At 47.6% G+C, this 19,073-nt stretch overlaps 1 protein-coding gene across 1 annotated transcript in view; it reads left to right on the forward strand.

Annotated features, from left to right (window-relative positions):
- The window catches only part of PAXBP1 (PAX3 and PAX7 binding protein 1), a 336,981-nt gene that overhangs the window by 152,073 nt on the left and 165,835 nt on the right, over positions 1 to 19,073 (forward strand). The window contains exon 13 of the mRNA XM_069204024.1: positions 2,083 to 2,204. Within this exon, the coding sequence (XP_069060125.1) occupies positions 2,083 to 2,204 (122 nt within the window). The remainder of the gene's footprint in view (positions 1 to 2,082; positions 2,205 to 19,073) is intronic.

Raw genomic sequence — 19,073 nt, forward strand, 5'->3', positions numbered from 1 at the left:
CCTTCCCCAGTGGGTAATTTAATCTCCAATGCTTTTGCCTGAGGTGCTGAAAGTCCATGATAAACTCTCAGCTGCCTTGTACACAAGGACCGAGTCTCAATTGAACTAGGTCTTCCATGCATGATAAAGATAAATGGCATATGTGGCACCACATTCTCCTGTAGGTAAGAGACTCATTTTGTTGGTCTCTCCATCATGCGCGGAGTTGTTTTCAGAATCATTTTTCATAGCTGGTGCCACCCATATGACACAGGGGCTGGCTTTGAAGGCTGTGCAGTCAGTGGATCTGGAAATCTGGGATAGAAGGCCACTGACCTCATATTGGAGTCAACTAAAGGTGCCATCATGACCTGGGTTGAAGCTTCAGAACAAGCCTGGAAATGAATGCCATTATTGCATCCTTGAAGGCGTGAATTTCTGCTACAGTAAAGCTTACTGTCAGTAACATGCCTGAAGACAACTGCTCCAAGTGTAAGAGATTCAAAAGAAGTTATGTACCTTGGAGCTTTTTCTCTCCATCCAGTTGCAGGACAGCAATCTCTTGCTTATTTGTTGATATCCATTTCTGACGCCTGGAGACTGAACTACTCTGGTAGCAAGACCCCATACTTCTAGAAGGTGATCAGGATCGTTACTTCATGAATGCCACCAAGAGGTAGGCTTCCTTGTCTCAGATGGTCCTTGACTGATGAGCATGCAGACGATTCATGTCTTTGGTCATTAAAGGACTCCAGGAACCAGAAGCACTGTCGGTGATATAGGAGTCTGGCTGGTGGCACTGGGCTTAAGTCTTGAAGAGACATGCTCTCGAATTCGGAATGGTGGGGGTGGTTGTAACGTTGCTGAGATACTTGTGAGTTTCTGGAGGCATGAAGAAAAAAGAACTATCACAACGGACACTTTTGCACTCTACAGATAGTATTTGTTTTCAAGTGTAGTTGCATAATGTCTGACCTTGTAAAGCAATGCCTAGCACTGGTGAATTTTGTCATCTCTAAAATGTTCACAAAATGTTCTGTATCCATTATCGGGCCTGAAAAGGAGTTTATCTAAGGAATCTATGTGAGCAGTTATCCATTAGAAATGTATTAATTCGTAGCATGTCTTGTGGTTCGAAGCAGCTGCTTCTTACCTTTGTATGGTGGTGGACAAAATGGACAATGCAGAAGAAATTGATGCTGGTGGAAATATGAAGGATTAACAAAATAGCTTGGTAAAGCTTTTTCTGAATCTGAGAATGCTGTTCGTTTGGATGTGCTGCAGTTGCAGAAGAATGAAATTTCTTTACCACCATAACCCATAAATAGTAGTACATGGTCAGATTATGCTTTACTCAATGAGATTTTGGCACTAGTAGCTCCACTAGCACACTGAAGGTCATGTGACATGCATAATCCTACAGCATACCTACAAAACCTATGTTTATGTAAGTTGTCTTTATGACTCAAACTAGTACACTTAACATATAATGTAGTGCTCATTAATATGTGAAAGCTCCCATTGTCACTCCGGTGCCCTGAATCTTCAATAACAAGTTCTGCCCTAAGCAAGGGCTCAATATTTTTACAGAGCTCTTGTCTGAGGTCTGCAGCCCAGACGTAAGCCGCCAGCAGATCTCGAAATTCCAGAGATCCAAAATGTTAAAGGTGGTGGGTGGGTGCCTCAGCCCTGTTTTCTGCAGAACGGTGCAATTTTTGGTTTACAGGTTAAAGTAGTATTACAGGGGTCGCTATTAAGATAGGCTTATCTTCCGCCATAGATAACATAAAAAAACAGAAGCCTTAATCATATATTTGGGTTGAAGCGTTTGTCAGTTTCCTAAAGTGTAGAAATATCCAAAGTTGATGTACATATTGGTAATGTGACAGTTATCCATTCTAGTTTGTGTGTTGTCACAAGAAAGTATTTGCTGTTTTTTGTAAGGTTTTTCCAGAACACGCTTTTAGTAAGGTGAGAGACAGATTCTTACCTTTTTTTCCATCTGCAACAAAAGGTCTTTAAATGTGCGTTTGCAACATTACTAAAAGTATTTTCTTATTATACTTGCAAATGCAAATGTGTTGATACATTGTATTTTGATAGGTTTAGCTGAGAATGTGTGGGACCCTTTTTCATCAAAGCAGACTTCGAGATTAGTAGCCATTATTCAGCGGCTAGTAAATGGATATCCTTCAGTTGTAAACGCCGAAAACAAGAATACACAGGTAACACTTGTTTCTTACAAATTATTCCATTCTAAATTATTTTAGTTTACTTGTCTGTACCAGTCCTTTAGGATAGTTGACTCCAATTTTGTAGGGACACATGAGCTGTTGAGATAGCATGAATTAAGCTGGTGTTCCCTTTCATTCAAGTGATAGTCTGGCTTTGAAACATGCTTTAAGGCTTTGTACGTTTTCCCTTTACAGCAGTGGAACAGAGGTTGGAGTGTTCACTATGACATTTTTTTTATATGAACCTTGTGCAGAATTATTTTTTCTAAAACACATTTAAGTTCCAGCTTTAAAAATAAAAACTAACTTTGAAGGATAACTTACTAATACAATGTTCACTCTTCGGGCTGGGTTTATTTTTTATTTAAGCCCTGCCTTCATGAGGCCTTCCATACAGATTTTCTGTTCCTTTCCTACTTTTTTCAGACTTCAGCAGTACTCTACTTTAAAGATTTCAGGGTTTTGCTAAGATTGGAAGCTATCGACTAACACTGGCAGCACTGATAATTGTTAAAGAAGGATTCCAGTCAGAAACATGAGCCAGGCAGAATCATTTCCCACTACTCTCTCGTCTTTTCTCCAAAGTTAGGTAGGGCCATTTCCACACCATCTGAAGAGATTTGAGCTTCAAACAGTGCAGAAAGGCATGAATTGTAGCCCTATGGTTACACATGCTTTGCTATGGCAGCCTGAAAAACTACAGAAGACACCAGCCACATGCCCACAAAAACAGTATCCTAAGGCCTCCTCCACCTAAGTCCCTAAGTGCTGCCTTGCACATTGTGACCCGCAACATCAGTTTAATGTTCCCCAGCTACACAGGAACCTCTGCCTCATAGCCATCATGGCTCAAAATACAAATACTTGTCTGACACGAAATAAGGAATGTTAAAACTTTCATGAGGCAATCTAGTTTGATGAATACCCTCCATAGATAGCAGTATTACCAAGCAAAGCAATTATATGAACATCAGAAACAGATGCCCACTCCTTCCCCACAACCTCCCTGTACCTCCTCCAGTCACTGACTGAATCCCCAACCAGCTTTAACATGAGCTATTCCCCTTCCCTACAGTTCCCCCATTATGTTCCAATAGTACCACCATGAAATGTATATATATGGCTGTTGTACTCACTCTTTACTAATGTTCCCGCTGCACCCAAGCAAATAAGTATATTGCATTGCAAAGTGGTCTAATACTGCCCTCCGGTTCTGTTCCTATGTATAGAATGTGTTTTGAGAAGGTGTCCATGTATGTGGTGTTGAGATGCTGGTGATTGACAAGGTGGTCAGTAAGGTGTTCTCTGGGATCTTTGCCAGGTAAAGTAGGAGGGAGATACATCGGTGGTTTCTGAGCTTGGATAGGTATGCTGAGGACTTCTTCAGTAGGGTGATGACTTGTGGCATTGTAGGAAGTTGGCTCTGTATGCACTATTTCAAAGTAAGGAATAGTATGCACAGATTCCAAGGGTTCCCCTTAGAGGTAAGATAGTGGCAAAAAGAGATAATACTAATGCTCTCTTTTGTGGTAGTGTGGTCGAGCAGTAGGCTTATCAAAGGAGTAGTGTTAAGCATTTGTTGTACATACACACAGGCAATAAATGAGGAACACACACTCAGAGACAATTCCAGGCCAATAGATTTTTGTATAGAAAAATATATTTTCTTAGTTTATTTTAAGAACCACAGGTTCAAATTCTACATGTAATACTTTGCATGAAAGGTATTGCAGGTAAGTACTTTAGGAACTTTGAATAATCACAATAGCATATATACTTATCAAATAAACCACATATAGCTATTTTAAAACTAGACACTTAGTGCAATTTTCACAGTTCCTAGGGGAGGTAAGTAATTGTTAGTTCTTGCAGGTAAGTATACCACCTACGGGGTTCAAGTTTGGGTCCAAGGTAGCCCACCGTTGGGGGTTCAGAGCAACCCCAAAGTTACCACACCAGCAGCTCCGGGCCGGTCAGGTGCAGAGTTCAAAGTGGTGCCCAAAATTTACCAGGCGTCGGGATCTGGGAATCAGGCAGTCGCGGTCAGGGGGAGCCTCGGGATTCCCTCTGCAGGCGTCGCTGTGGGGGCTCAGGGGGGACAACTTTGGTTACTCACAGTCTCGGAGTCGCCGGGGAGTCCTCCCTGAAGTGTTGTTTCCCCATAAGTCGAGCCGGGGGCGTCGGGTGCAGAGTTGCAAGTCTCACGCTTCTGGCGGGAAATGCAGTTGTCTTTAAGTTGCTTCTTTGGAAACAAAGTTGCAGTCTTGGGTGAACAGGGCCGCTGTTCTCGGGAGTTTCTTGGTCCTTTTAGAGCAGGGCAGTCCTCTGAGGATTCAGAGGTCGCTGGTCCTGGGGAAAGCGTCGCTGGAGCAGTTTTATTCTGAAGGGGAGACAGGCCAGTAGAGCTGGGGCCAAAGCAGTTGGTGTCTCCGTCTTCTCTGCAGGGTTTTTCAGCTCAGCAGTCCTCTTCTTCTTAGGTTGCAGGAATCTGAGTTCCTAGGTTCAGGGGAGCCCCTAAATACAGAATTTAGGGGTGTGTTTAGGTCTGGGAGGGCAGTAGCCAATGGCTACTAGCCCTGAGGGTGGCTACACCCTCTTTGTGCCTCCTCCCAAGGGGGGGGGGTGGGGTCACATTCCTATCCCTATTGGGGGGGATCCTCCATCTGCAAGATGGAGGATTCCTAAAAGTCAGAGTCACTTCAGCTCAGGTTGCCTTAGGGGCTGTCCTGACTGGTCAGTGACTCCTCCTTGTTTTTCTCATTATCTCCTCCGGCCTTGCTGCCAAAAGTGGGGCCGGAGGGGGCGGGCAACTCCACTAGCTGGAATGCCCTGTGGTGCTGGAACAAAGGGGGTGAGCCTTTGAGGCTCACTGCCAGGTGTTACAGCTCCTGCCTGGGGGAGGTGATAGCATCTCCACCCAGTGCAGGCTTTGTTACTAGCCACAGAGTGACAAAGGCACTCTTCCCCATGTGGCCAGCAACATGTCTCCAGTGTGGCAGCCTGCTAAAACCAGTCAGCCTACACGGGTAGTTGGTTAAGGTTTCAGGGGGCACCTCTAAGTTGCCCTCTGGGGTGTATTTTACAATAAAATGTACACTGGCATCAGTGTGCATTTATTGTGCTGAGAAGTTTGATACCAAACTTCCCAGTTTTCAGTGTAGCCATTATGGTGCTGTGGAGTTCGTGTTTGACAGACTCCCAGACCATATACTCTTATGGCTACCCTGCACTTACAATGTCTAAGGTTTTGCTTAGACACTGTAGGGGCACAGTGCTCATGCACTGGTGCCCTCACCTATGGTATAGTGCACCCTGCCTTAGGGCTGTAAGGCCTGCTAGAGGGGTGACTTATCTATACTTCATAGGCAGTGTGAGGCTGGCATGGCACCCTGAGGGGAGTGCCATGTCGACTTACTCGTTTTGTCCTCACCAGCACACACAAGCTGGCAAGCAGTGTGTCTGTGCTGAGTGAGGGGTCCCCAGGGTGGCATAAGATATGCTGCAGCCCTTAGAGACCTTCCCTGGCATCAGGGCCCTTGGTACTAGGGGTACCAGTTACAAGGGACTTACCTGGATGCCAGGGTGTGCCAATTGTATAAACAAAAGTACAGGTTAGGGAAAGAACACTGGTGCTGGGGCCTGGTTAGCAGGCCTCAGCACACTTTCAATTCAAAACATAGCATCAGCAAAGGCAAAAAGTCAGGGGGAACAATGCCAAGGAGGCATTTCCTTACAGGCATGGTGTAGGAAGTTGGCTCTGTATGTGCTATTTCAAAGTAAGGAATAGCATGCACAGAGTCCAAGGGTTCCCCTTAGAGGTAAAATAGTGGTAAAAATAGATAATACTAATGCTCTATTTTGTGGTAGTGTGGTCGAGCAGTAGGCTTATCCAAGGAGTAGTGTTAAGCATTTGTTGTACATACACATAGACAATAAATGAGGTACACACACTCAGAGACAAATCCAGCCAATAGGTTTTGTTATAGAAAAATATCTTTTCTTAGTTTATTTTAAGAACCACAGGTTCAAATTCTACATGTAATATCTCATTCGAAAGGTATTGCAGGTAAGTACTTTAGGAACTTCAAATCATCAAAATTGCATGTATACTTTTCAAGTTATTCACAAATAGCTGTTTTAAAAGTAGACACTTAGTGCAATTTTCACAGTTCCTAGGGGAGGTAAGTATTTGTTAGGTTAACCAGGTAAGTAAGACACTTACAGGGCTTAGTTCTTGGTCCAAGGTAGCCCACCGTTGGGGGTTCAGAGCAACCCCAAAGTCACCACACCAGCAGCTCAGGGCCGGTCAGGTGCAGAGTTCAAAGTGGTGCCCAAAACACATAGGCTAGAATGGAGAGAAGGGGGTGCCCCGGTTCCGGTCTGCTTGCAGGTAAGTACCCGCGTCTTCGGAGGGCAGACCAGGGGGGTTTTGTAGGGCACCGGGGGGGACACAAGTCCACACAGAAATTTCACCCTCAGCAGCGCGGGGGCGGCCGGGTGCAGTGTCGAAACAGGCGTCGGGTTCGCAATGTTAGTCTATGAGAGATCTCGGGATCTCTTCAGCGCTGCAGGCAGGCAAGGGGGGGGTTCCTCGGGGAAACCTCCACTTGGGCAAGGGAGAGGGACTCCTGGGGGTCACTTCTCCAGTGAAAGTCCGGTCCTTCAGGTCCTGGGGGCTGCGGGTGCAGGATCTCTCCCAGGCGTCGGGACTTTAGGTTCAAAGAGTCGCGGTCAGGGGAAGCCTCGGGATTCCCTCTGCAGGCGGCGCTGTGGGGGCTCAGGGGGGACAGGTTTTGGTACTCACAGTATCAGAGTAGTCCTGGGGTCCCTCCTGAGGTGTCGGATCTCCACCAGCCGAGTCGGGGTCGCCGGGTGCAGTGTTGCAAGTCTCACGCTTCTTGCGGGGAGCTTGCAGGGTTCTTTAAAGCTGCTGGAAACAAAGTTGCAGCTTTTCTTGGAGCAGGTCCGCTGTCCTCGGGAGTTTCTTGTCTTTTCGAAGCAGGGGCAGTCCTCAGAGGATGTCGAGGTCGCTGGTCCCTTTGGAAGGCGTCGCTGGAGCAGGATCTTTGGAAGGCAGGAGACAGGCCGGTGAGTTTCTGGAGCCAAGGCAGTTGTCGTCTTCTGGTCTTCCGCTGCAGGGGTTTTCAGCTAGGCAATCCTTCTTCTTGTAGTTGCAGGAATCTAATTTTCTAGGGTTCAGGGTAGCCCTTAAATACTAAATTTAAGGGCGTGTTTAGGTCTGGGGGGTTAGTAGCCAATGGCCACTAGCCCTGAGGGTGGGTACACCCTCTTTGTGCCTCCTCCCAAGGGGAGGGGGTCACATCCCTAATCCTATTGGGGGAATCCTCCATCTGCAAGATGGAGGATTTCTAAAAGTTAGAGTTACCTCAGCTCAGGACACCTTAGGGGCTGTCCTGACTGGCCAGTGACTCCTCCTTGTTATTCTCATTATTTTCTCCGGCCTTGCCGCCAAAAGTGGGGCCTGGCCGGAGGGGGCGGGCAACTCCACTAGCTGGAGTGTCCTGCTGGGTTGGCACAAAGGAGGTGAGCCTTTGAGGCTCACCGCCAGGTGTGACAATTCCTGCCTGGGAGAGGTGTTAGCATCTCCACCCAGTGCAGGCTTTGTTACTGGCCTCAGAGTGACAAAGGCACTCTCCCCATGGGGCCAGCAACATGTCTCGGTTTGTGGCAGGCTGCTAAAACTAGTCAGCCTACACAGATAGTCGGTTAAGTTTCAGGGGGCACCTCTAAGGTGCCCTCTGTGGTGTATTTTACAATAAAATGTACACTGGCATCAGTGTGCATTTATTGTGCTGAGAAGTTTGATACCAAACTTCCCAGTTTTCAGTGTAGCCATTATGGTGCTGTGGAGTTCGTGTTTGACAGACTCCCAGACCATATACTCTTATGGCTACCCTGCACTTACAATGTCTAAGGTTTTGTTTAGACACTGTAGGGGTACCATGCTCATGCACTGGTACCCTCACCTATGGTATAGTGCACCCTGCCTTAGGGCTGTAAGGCCTGCTAGAGGGGTGTCTTACCTATACTGCATAGGCAGTGAGAGGCTGGCATGGCACCCTGAGGGGAGTGCCATGTCGACTTACTCGTTTTGTCCTCACTAGCACACACAAGCTGGCAAGCAGTGTGTCTGTGCTGAGTGAGGGGTCTCCAGGGTGGCATAAGACATGCTGCAGCCCTTAGAGACCTTCCTTGGCATCAGGGCCCTTGGTACTAGAAGTACCAGTTACAAGGGACTTATCTGGATGCCAGGGTCTGCCAATTGTGGATACAAAAGTACAGGTTAGGGAAAGAACACTGGTGCTGGGGCCTGGTTAGCAGGCCTCAGCACACTTTCAATTGTAAACATAGCATCAGCCAAGGCAAAAAGTCAGGGGGCAACCATGCCAAGGAGGCATTTCCTTACACATGGATCCAGGCTTCTGGAAATATAGTTGCATTGATGGAGGTGTTGAGGATGTGAGTGAGGACTTTGTTGATGGGGTGAGACCTTTGATGAAGGCATGGTGGGGGGCATGGTTTTGAAGGGGTCCCAGAATGTATGAACTTTCTGGAGGCAGCAGTTTTGTCTATGGTGATGGCGGACCACTTGATAAGTTTGTTTTTGTTGTTCTTTGGATACTAGAGGGTGTTCTGTGATGTTGATGGAGTTTGTGGAGCAAAGAACATAGATGGATGTGAGTTTGTTATAGAGTACCTGCTAAGGGGTGGTTTTACTGGCTGTGGCTGCTGTGAAATCTGATGATGGATAAGATTTTTTTGCTGCTATTTATAGTATGCTTCTATGATGTCTGCTAGAGTCCGTTCACTCTGTGTTGCTGGTGGTAGCGCCTCATGAATGATTATCAAATGTACTTTGTCCGTGGTGGTTTGGCTCTTTTTGCTTTCCTGTTGCTTGCAGTGTCTCTTCATCATCCTGAGCCCCTCTGTGTACCATGTAACTTGTGTTCGAGTTCCTGTTGTTTTGCCACACTTCAGGGTTACCAGGGTGTTGGCACAGGTGGTGATCCAGGTAATTAGGTTTTTAATGTCTTGGGTTAGGTTACCAGTTTGCTGAGAGATGGCGGGAGCCCAGTTTTCTTCAGGCAAGTTCAGAAGTGGTTGGCTGGCTTTCTGTGGTATGGGATGGTAATGCTGAAGCTGATCAGGACCTGGTCTGTCTAAGTGACCGGTGATGGTTTGTTAACCTTTGCATGGCTGAGAGGAGAAATTTAGATCCAAAAGGTGTCCTGCGGCATGGGTGGGTTCTGTGACCTGCTGGGTGAGCCAGAGGTTCATGAGGCTTTAGGGTAGGGCTTCTTGCAGTCTCCTTCAAAGTTCCAGGTTTTTTTCTTTTTTTTAATACAAAACATTTACCCTAGGATCTTTTCATGGTCCTTTTCTTGGGTTGCTCCAAGTGTTCACTATTTACTGGTTTGCTTTGAGTTCCTGACATTATTTCTGAGTGCTTGTTGGTAAATATATTGGATGTAGTGTGGCCTAAATGAGGTGTTAGGTTTAAACACCTGCTTTAAACATGTGACATGCTGTGTTATGTACAAGCATGAGGTATTGCAGAGTCTTAGAATAGATGAAGATGACAATATCTACAGGAATTGCCAGTTTCCTAAGATTTATGCCTTCATAAATTGCAGAGCATGCAGTAGAGATCACCAGGAATTGTATTATATGAAGCACTGTTTGAGCTTACACTGAAAGTAAGGTAATCAAAGAAAGCCACATGTGCAAGGCAGCAATGCTTCCAAATGAGTCAAATAACAGGAGCAGCAAACAAAGTGTCATGGGCAGGAGCAATGCCACTTTCGAAATGCAGAGATAATACCAGTTCATATAACCATCATGAGTGAGGTGAGAAGTGGAAGAGCAAGCAAAATTACCAAATCTGAGTTTAGAAGCCTAGTTTTCACCTACTCCTGGAAGGCTGCAAGAGGTTGAACAGGTTGGTGTCCTTAGCCTCTTTCGTAGTTTTAGATGACCAGGATCCTTGATATTTGTTTTAGATAGTGTCTTTATGGATCTGTCTTCATAATTCATGGGAACTGACATATCCGGTGTAGGAAGTTGGCTCTGTATGTGCTATTTCAAAGTAAGGAATAGCATGCACAGAGTCCAAGGGTTCCCCTTAGAGGTAAAATAGTGGTAAAAATAGATAATACTAATGCTCTATTTTGTGGTAGTGTGGTCGAGCAGTAGGCTTATCCAAGGAGTAGTGTTAAGCATTTGTTGTACATACACATAGACAATAAATGAGGTACACACACTCAGAGACAAATCCAGCCAATAGGTTTTTGTATAGAAAAATATCTTTTCTTAGTTTATTTTAAGAACCACAGGTTCAAATTCTACATGTAATATCTCATTCGAAAGGTATTGCAGGTAAGTACTTTAGGAACTTCAAATCATCAAAATTGCATGTATACTTTTCAGGTTATTGACAAATAGCTGTTTTAAAAGTGGACACAGTGCAATTTTCACAGTTCCTGGGGGAGGTAAGTTTTTGTTAGTTTTACCAGGTAAGTAAGTCACTTACAGGGTTCAGTTCTTGGTCCAAGGTAGCCCACCGTTGGGGGTTCAGAGCAACCCCAAAGTCACCACACCAGCAGCTCAGGGCCGGTCAGGTGCAGAGTTCAAAGTGGTGCCCAAAACGCATAGGCTTCAATGGAGAGAAGGGGGTGCCCCGGTTCCAGTCTGCCAGCAGGTAAGTACCCGCGTCTTCGGAGGGCAGACCAGGGGGGTTTTGTAGGGCACCGGGGGGGACACCAGCCCACACAGAAATTTCACCCTCAGCGGCGCGGGGGCGGCCGGGTGCAGTGTTAGAACAAGCGTCGGGTTCGCAATGGAAGTCAATGAGAGATCAAGGGATCTCTTCAGCGCTGCAGGCAGGCAAGGGGGGGCTTCCTCGGGGAAACCTCCACTTGGGCAAGGGAGAGGGACTCCTGGGGGTCACTTCTGCAGTGAAAGTCCGGTCCTTCAGGTCCTGGGGGCTGCGGGTGCAGGGTCTTTTCCAGGCGTCGGGACTTAAGTTTCAGAGAGTCGCGGTCAGGGGAAGCCTCGGGATTCCCTCTGCAGGCGGCGCTGTGGGGGCTCAGGGGGGACAGGTTTTGGTACTCACAGTATCAGAGTAGTCCTGGGGTCCCTCCTGAGGTGTTGGATCGCCACCAGCCGAGTCGGGGTCGCCGGGTGCAGTGTTGCAAGTCTCACGCTTCTTGCGGGGAGCTTGCAGGGTTCTTTAAAGTTGCTGGAAACAAAGTTGCAGCTTTTCTTGGAGCAGGTCCGCTGTCCTCGGGAGTTTCTTGTCTTTTCGAAGCAGGGGCAGTCCTCAGAGGATGTCGAGGTCGCTGGTCCCTTTGGAAGGCGTCGCTGAAGCAGGATCTTTGGAAGGCAGGAGACAGGCCGGTGAGTTTCTGGAGCCAAGGCAGTTGTCGTCTTCTGGTCTTCCGCTGCAGGGGTTTTCAGCTGGGCAGTCCTTCTTCTTGTAGTTGCAGGAATCTAATTTTCTAGGGTTCAGGGTAGCCCTTAAATACTAAATTTAAGGGCGTGTTTAGGTCTGGGGGGTTAGTAGCCAATGGCTACTAGCCCTGAGGGTGGGTACACCCTCTTTGTGCCTCCTCCCAAGGGGAGGGGGTCACAATCCTAACCCTATTGGGGGAATCCTCCATCTGCAAGATGGAGGATTTCTAAAAGTTAGAGTCACTTCAGCTCAGGACACCTTAGGGGCTGTCCTGACTGGCCAGTGACTCCTCCTTGTTTTTCTCATTATTTTCTCCGGCCTTGCCGCCAAAAGTGGGGCCTGGCCGGAGGGGGCGGGCAACTCCACTAGCTGGAGTGTCCTGCTGGGTTGGCACAAAGGAGGTGAGCCTTTGAGGCTCACCGCCAGGTGTGACAATTCCTGCCTGGGGGAGGTGTTAGCATCTCCACCCAGTGCAGGCTTTGTTACTGGCCTCAGAGTGACAAAGGCACTCTCCCCATGGGGCCAGCAACATGTCTCGGTTTGTGGCAGGCTGCTAAAACTAGTCAGCCTACACAGATAGTCGGTTAAGTTTCAGGGGGCACCTCTAAGGTGCCCTCTGTGGTGTATTTTACAATAAAATGTACACTGGCATCAGTGTGCATTTATTGTGCTGAGAAGTTTGATACCAAACTTCCCAGTTTTCAGTGTAGCCATTATGGTGCTGTGGAGTTCGTGGTTGACAGACTCCCAGACCATATACTCTTATGGCTACCCTGCACTTACAATGTCTAAGGTTTTGTTTAGACACTGTAGGGGTACCATGCTCATGCACTGGTACCCTCACCTATGGTATAGTGCACCCTGCCTTAGGGCTGTAAGGCCTGCTAGAGGGGTGTCTTACCTATACTGCATAGGCAGTGAGAGGCTGGCATGGCACCCTGAGGGGAGTGCCATGTCGACTTACTCGTTTTGTCCTCACTAGCACACACAAGCTGGCAAGCAGTGTGTCTGTGCTGAGTGAGAGGTCTCCAGGGTGGCATAAGACATGCTGCAGCCCTTAGAGACCTTCCTTGGCATCAGGGCCCTTGGTACTAGAAGTACCAGTTACAAGGGACTTATCTGGATGCCAGGGTCTGCCAATTGTGGATACAAAAGTACAGGTTAGGGAAAGAACACTGGTGCTGGGGCCTGGTTAGCAGGCCTCAGCACACTTTCAATTGTAAACATAGCATCAGCAAAGGCAAAAAGTCAGGGGGCAACCATGCCAAGGAGGCATTTCCTTACACAACCCCCCCCCCAAACGAAAGAGGATGAGACTAACCTTTCCCAAGAGAGTCTTCATTTTCTAAGTGGAAGAACCTGGAAAGGCCATCTGCATTGGCATGGGCAGTCCCAGGTCTGTGTTCCACTATAAAGTCCATTCCCTGTAGGGAGATGGACCACCTCAACAGTTTAGGATTTTCACCTTTCATTTGCATCAGCCATTTGAGAGGTCTGTGGTCAGTTTGAACTAGGAAGTGAGTCCCAAAGAGGTATGGTCTCAGCTTCTTCAGGGACCAAACCACAGCAAAGGCCTCCCTCTCAATGGCACTCCAACGCTGCTCCCTGGGGAGTAACCTCCTGCTAATGAAAGCAACAGGCTGGTCAAGGCCATCATCATTTGTTTGGGACAAAACTGCCCCTATCCCATGTTCAGAGGCATCAGTCTGCACAATGAACTGCTTAGAATAATCTGGAGCTTTTAGAACTGGTGCTGAGCACATTGCTTGTTTCAGGGTGTCAAAGGCCTGTTGGCATTCCACAGTCCAGTTCACTTTCTTGGGCATTTTCTTGGAGGTGAGTTCAGTGAGGGCTGTCACAATGGATCCATATCCCTTCACAAACCTCCTGTAATACCCAGTCAAGCCAAGGAATGCCCTGACTTGAGTCTGGGTTTTTGGAGCTACCCAGTCCAGAATAGTCTGGATCTTGGGTTGGAGTGGCTGAACTTGGCCTCCACCTACAAGGTGGCCCAAGTAAACAACAGTTCCCTGCCCTATCTGGCATTTGGATGCCTTGATAGAGAGGCCTGCAGATTGCAGAGCCTTCAAAACCTTCCTCAGGTGGACCAGGTGATCCTGCCAGGTGGAGCTAAAGACAGCAATATCATCAAGATAAGCTGTGCTAAAGGACTCCAAGCCAGCAAGGACTTGATTCACCAACCTTTGGAAGGTGGCAGGGGCATTCTTTAAACCAAAGGGCATAACAGTAAACTGATAATGCCCATCAGGTGTGGAGAATGCTGTCTTTTCTTTTGCTCCAGGTGCCATTTTTATTTGCCAGTACCCTGCTGTCAAGTCAAAGGTACTTAGAAATTTGGCAGCACCTAATTTATCAATGAGCTCATCAGCTCTTGGAATTGGATGGGTGGGCATCTGTCTTGGTGACAGAATTGAGCCCTCTGTAGTCCACACAAAACTCATCTCTTTCTTTCCATCTTGGTGTGAGGTTTGGGACTAAGACCACTGGGCTAGCCGGGGGCTGTCAGAGCGCTCAATTACTCCCAATTCCAGCATCTTGTGGACTTCCACCTTGATGCTTTCCTTAACATGGTCAGACTGTCTAAAGATTTTGTTCTTGACAGGCATGCTGTCTCCTGTGTCCACATCATGGGTACACAGGTGTGTCTGACCAGGGGTTAAGGAGAAGAGTTCAGGAAACTGTTGTAGGACTCTCCTACAATCAGCTTGCTGTTGGCCAGAGAGGGTGTCTGAGTAGATCACTCCATCTACTGTGCCATCTTTGGGTCTGATGACAGAAGATCAGGGAGAGGTTCACTCTCTGCCTCCTGATCCTCATCTGTTACCATCAACAGATTGACATCAGCCCTGTCATGGAAGAGCTTAAGGCGGTTCACATGGATCACCCTCTGGGCTCCTGCTTGTGCCCAGGTCCACCAGGTAGGTGACCTGACTCTTCCTTCTAGTACCGGGTAAGGGCCACTCCATTTGTCCTGGAGTGCCCTGGGAGCCACAGGCTCCAGAACCCAGACTTTCTGCCCTGGTTGGAACTCAACCAGTGCAGCCTTTTGGTCATACCAAAACTCTGGAGCTGTTGGCTGGCCTCAAGGTTTTTGGTTGCCTTTTCCATGTACTCTGCCATTCTAGAGCGAAGGCCAAGTACATAGTCCACTATGTCCTGTTTAGCGTCATGGAGAGGTCTCTCCCAGCCTTCTTTAACAAGGGCAAGTGGTCCCCTTACAGGATGACCAAACAGAAGTTCAAAGGGTGAGAATCCTACTCCCTTCTGTGGCACCTCTCTGTAAGCGAAAAGCAGACATGGCAAGAGGGACATCCCATCTCCTTTTGAGCTTTTCTGGGAGCCCCATGATCATGCCTTTTAATGTCTTGTTGAATCTCTCAACCAAGCCATTAGTTTGTGGATGGTATGGTGTAGTGAATTTATAAGTCACTCCACACTCATTCCACATGTGCTTTAGGTGTGCTGACATGAAGTTGGTACCTCTGTCAGACACCACCTCCTTAGGGAAACCCACTCTGGTAAAGATACCAATGAGGGCCTTGGCTACAGCAGGGGCAGTAGTCGACCCTAGGGGAATAGCTTCAGGATACCTGGTAGCATGATCCACTACTACCAGGATATTACATATTTCCTGAGGCTGTGGGAGGTTCCAGTGGACCAACTATGTCCACACCCACTCTTTCAAAGGGAACCCCCACCACTGGAAGTGGAATGAGGGGGGCCTTTGGGTTGCCCACCTGTCTTACCACTGGCTTGACAGGTGGGGGCAGGAGAGGCAAAACTCCTTAACCATGTTGGACATATTGGGCCAGTAGAAGTGGTTGACTAACCTCTCCCACGTCTTGGTTTGTCCCAAATGTCCAGCAAGGGGAATGTCATGGGCCAAATGGTTAGGATGAACTTCCTGAACAGCTGAGGCACTACCACTCTCCAAGTGCACCAGGTTTGGGGTCTCTGGCCTCAGTGTACAGGAGTCCATCTTCACAATAGACCCTATGTGTTCCATTTTTCTTGCCTTTGGACTCTTCAGCAGCTTGCTGCCTAAGGCCTTCAAGAGAGGGACAGGTTTCTTGTCCCTTACACAGCTCCTCCCTTGAGGGTCCCCCTGGGCCTAAGAGCTCAACCTGATAAGGTTCAAGCTCCAAAGGCTCAGTTCCCTCAGAGGGCAGAACTTCTTCCTGAGAAGAGAGGTTCCCTTTCTTTTGCTGTGTTGCAGTTGGTTTCCCAACTGACTTTCCTGTTCTCTTGGTAGGCTGGGCCATTCTTCCAGACTCCAGCTCTACTTGTTCACCCTGTGCCTTGCACTGTGCTCTTGTTTTCACACACACCAGTTCAGGGATACCCAGCATTGCTGCATGGGTTTTTAGTTCTACCTCAGCCCATGCTGAGGACTCCAGGTCAGTTCCAAGCAGACAGTCCACTGGGATATTTGAGGAGACCACCACCTGTTTCAGGCCATTGACCCCTCCCCATTCTAAAGTAACCATTGCATGGGATGTACTTTTTCTCTGATTGTCAGCGTTGGTGACTGTGTAAGTTTTTCCAGTCAGGTATTGGCCAGGGGAAACCAGTTTCTCTGTCACCATGGTGACACTGGCACCTGTATCCCTCAGGCCCTCTATTCTAGTCCATTAATTAAGAGTTGCTGTCTGTATTTTTGCATGTTAGGCGGCCAGACAGCTAGTGTGGCTAAATCCACCCCACCCTCAGAAACTAGAGTAGCTTCAGTGTGGACCCTGATTTGCTCTGGGCACACTGTTGATCCCACTTGGAGACTAGCCATACCAGTGTTACCTGGATGGGAGTTTGGAGTGGAACCTTTCTTGGGACAGGCCTTGTCTCCAGTTTGGTGTCCATGCTGTTTACAGCTATGACACCAGGCCTTTTTGGGATCAAAGTTTTTACCCTTGTACCCATTGTTTTGTGAAGAGGCTCTGGGGCCCCCCCTCCTGTGCAGGTTTTTGGGGGCCTGTCGAAGACTCTTTACTATTTTTAGTTTTGGTTGTCTCATCACCCTTCCCCGGGGGAGTCTTTGTGACCCCTTTCTTTTGGTCACCCCCTGTTGAAGTCTTGGACACCCTTGTCTTGACCCAATGGTCCCGCCTTCTTTCCCAAGTCATTGGGGAGAAATTGGTCCTAGGTCTACCAGATGCTGATGCAGTTTACATTGAAACAATTACTTAACAGGTGTTCTTTCACAAATAAATTGTACAGCCCATCATAATTACTTACACCACTGCCTTGAATCCAACCATCTAGTGTTTTCACTGAGTAGGTCTACAAAGTCAACCCAGGTCTGGCTCCGAGGATTTTTGAGCCCCCCTGAATCTAATCCTATACTCCTCAGTGGAGAATCCAAAGCCCTCAATCAGGGTACCCTTCATGAGGTCATAAGATTCTGCATCTTGTCCAGAGAGTGTGAGGAGTCTATCCCTACACTTTCCTGTGAACATTCCCAAAGGAGAGCACCCCAGTGAGATCTGTTCACTTTTCTGGTTACACAAGCCCTCCTCAAAAGCTGTGAACCATTTGGTGATGTCATCACCATCTTCAATTTAGTTACAATCCCTTTAGGGATTTTCAACATGTCAGGAGAATCTCTGACCCTATTTATGTTGCTGCCACCATTGATGGGTCCTAGGCCCATCTCTCGTCTTTCCCTCTCTATGGCTAGGATCTGTCTTTCCAAAGCCAATCTTTTGGCCATCCTGGCTAACTGGATGTCCTCTTCACTGGGGCTATCCTCAGTGATTTTCAGAGGTGTTGGTCTCTCCTGTGAGGGGAACCAGCATCTCTGACTATTATTTTAGGAGTCAGGGTTTGAGGGACCCTGTCCTCCCTAGATAGGACTGGTAGGGGGGAATTTTCCTCCAAGTCACTATCCTCTTCTCTGAGTTGCCACCCTCAGAGGGGTTGGCCTTTTCAAACTCTGCCAAAAGCTCCTGAGCTGTATTTTGGGTAGGTTTGGGGCCCATTGTTATTTTCTTTATTTTACAGAGTGACCTTAGCTCCCTCATCTTAAGATGGAGGTAAGGTGTGGTGTCGAGTTCCACCACAGTCACATCTGTGCTAGACATTTTGCTTCTAAAGTTGGAATACTTTTTAAGAATCTACAACTGTTCTAGAATCTAATTCAAACTTTTACAAACTTTTAAACTCTAAAAGAATGCTAAACAGGATCTAACACAAGGCCCTAGCAGGTCTTTTAAGAATTTAGAAAACTTTTCAAATTGCAAAAATCAATTTCTAATGACAATTTTGGAATTTGTCGTGTGATCAGGTATTGGCTGAGTAGTCCAGCAAATGCAAAGTCTTGTATCCCACCGCTGCCACCAATGTAGGAAGTTGGCTCTGTATGTGCTATTTCAAAGTAAGGAATAGCATGCACAGAGTCCAAGGGTTCCCCTTAGAGGTAAAATAGTGGTAAAAAATAGATAATACTAATGCTCTATTTTGTGGTAGTGTGGTCGAGCAGTAGGCTTATCCAAGGAGTAGTGTTAAGCATTTGTTGTACATACACATAGACAATAAATGAGGTACACACACTCAGAGACAAATCCAGCCAATAGGTTTTTGTATAGAAAAAGTATCTTTTCTTAGTTTATTTTAAGACCACAGGTTCAAATTCTACATGTAATATCTCATTCGAAAGGTATTGCAGGTAAGTACTTTAGGAACTTCAAATCATCAAAATTGCATGTATACTTTTCAGGTTATTGACAAATAGCTGTTTTAAAAGTGGACACAGTGCAATTTTCACAGTTCCTGGGGAGGTAAGTTTTTGTAGTTTTACCAGGTAAGTAAGTCACTACAGGGTTCAGTTCTTGGTCCAAGGTAGCCCACCGTTGGGGGTTCAGAGCAACCCCAAAGTCACCACACCAGCAGCTCAGGGCCGGTCAGGTGCAGAGTTCAAAGTGGTGCCCAAAACGCATAGGCTCAATGGAGAGAAGGGGGTGCCCCGGTTCCAGTCTGCCAGCAGGTAAGTACCCGCGTCTTCGGAGGGCAGACCAGGGGGGTTTTGTAGGGCACCGGGGGGGGACACCAGCCCACACAGAAATTTCACCCTCAGCGGCGCGGGGGCGGCCGGGTGCAGTGTTAGAACAAGCGTCGGGTTCGCAATGGAAGTCAATGAGAGATCAAGGATCTCTTCAGCGCTGCAGGCAGGCAAGGGGGGGCTTCTCGGGGAAACCTCCACTTGGGCAAGGGAGAGGGACTCCTGGGGGTCACTTCTGCAGTGAAAGTCCGGTCCTTCAGGTCCTGGGGGCTGCGGGTGCAGGGTCTTTTCCAGGCGTCGGGACTTAGGTTTCAGAGGTCGCGGTCAGGGGAAGCCTCGGGATTCCCTCTGCAGGCGGCGCTGTGGGGGCTCA

The sequence above is a fragment of the Pleurodeles waltl genome, chromosome 8 (genome assembly GCF_031143425.1).
Source record: "Pleurodeles waltl isolate 20211129_DDA chromosome 8, aPleWal1.hap1.20221129, whole genome shotgun sequence".
NCBI classification, from domain to species: domain Eukaryota; kingdom Metazoa; phylum Chordata; class Amphibia; order Caudata; family Salamandridae; genus Pleurodeles; species Pleurodeles waltl.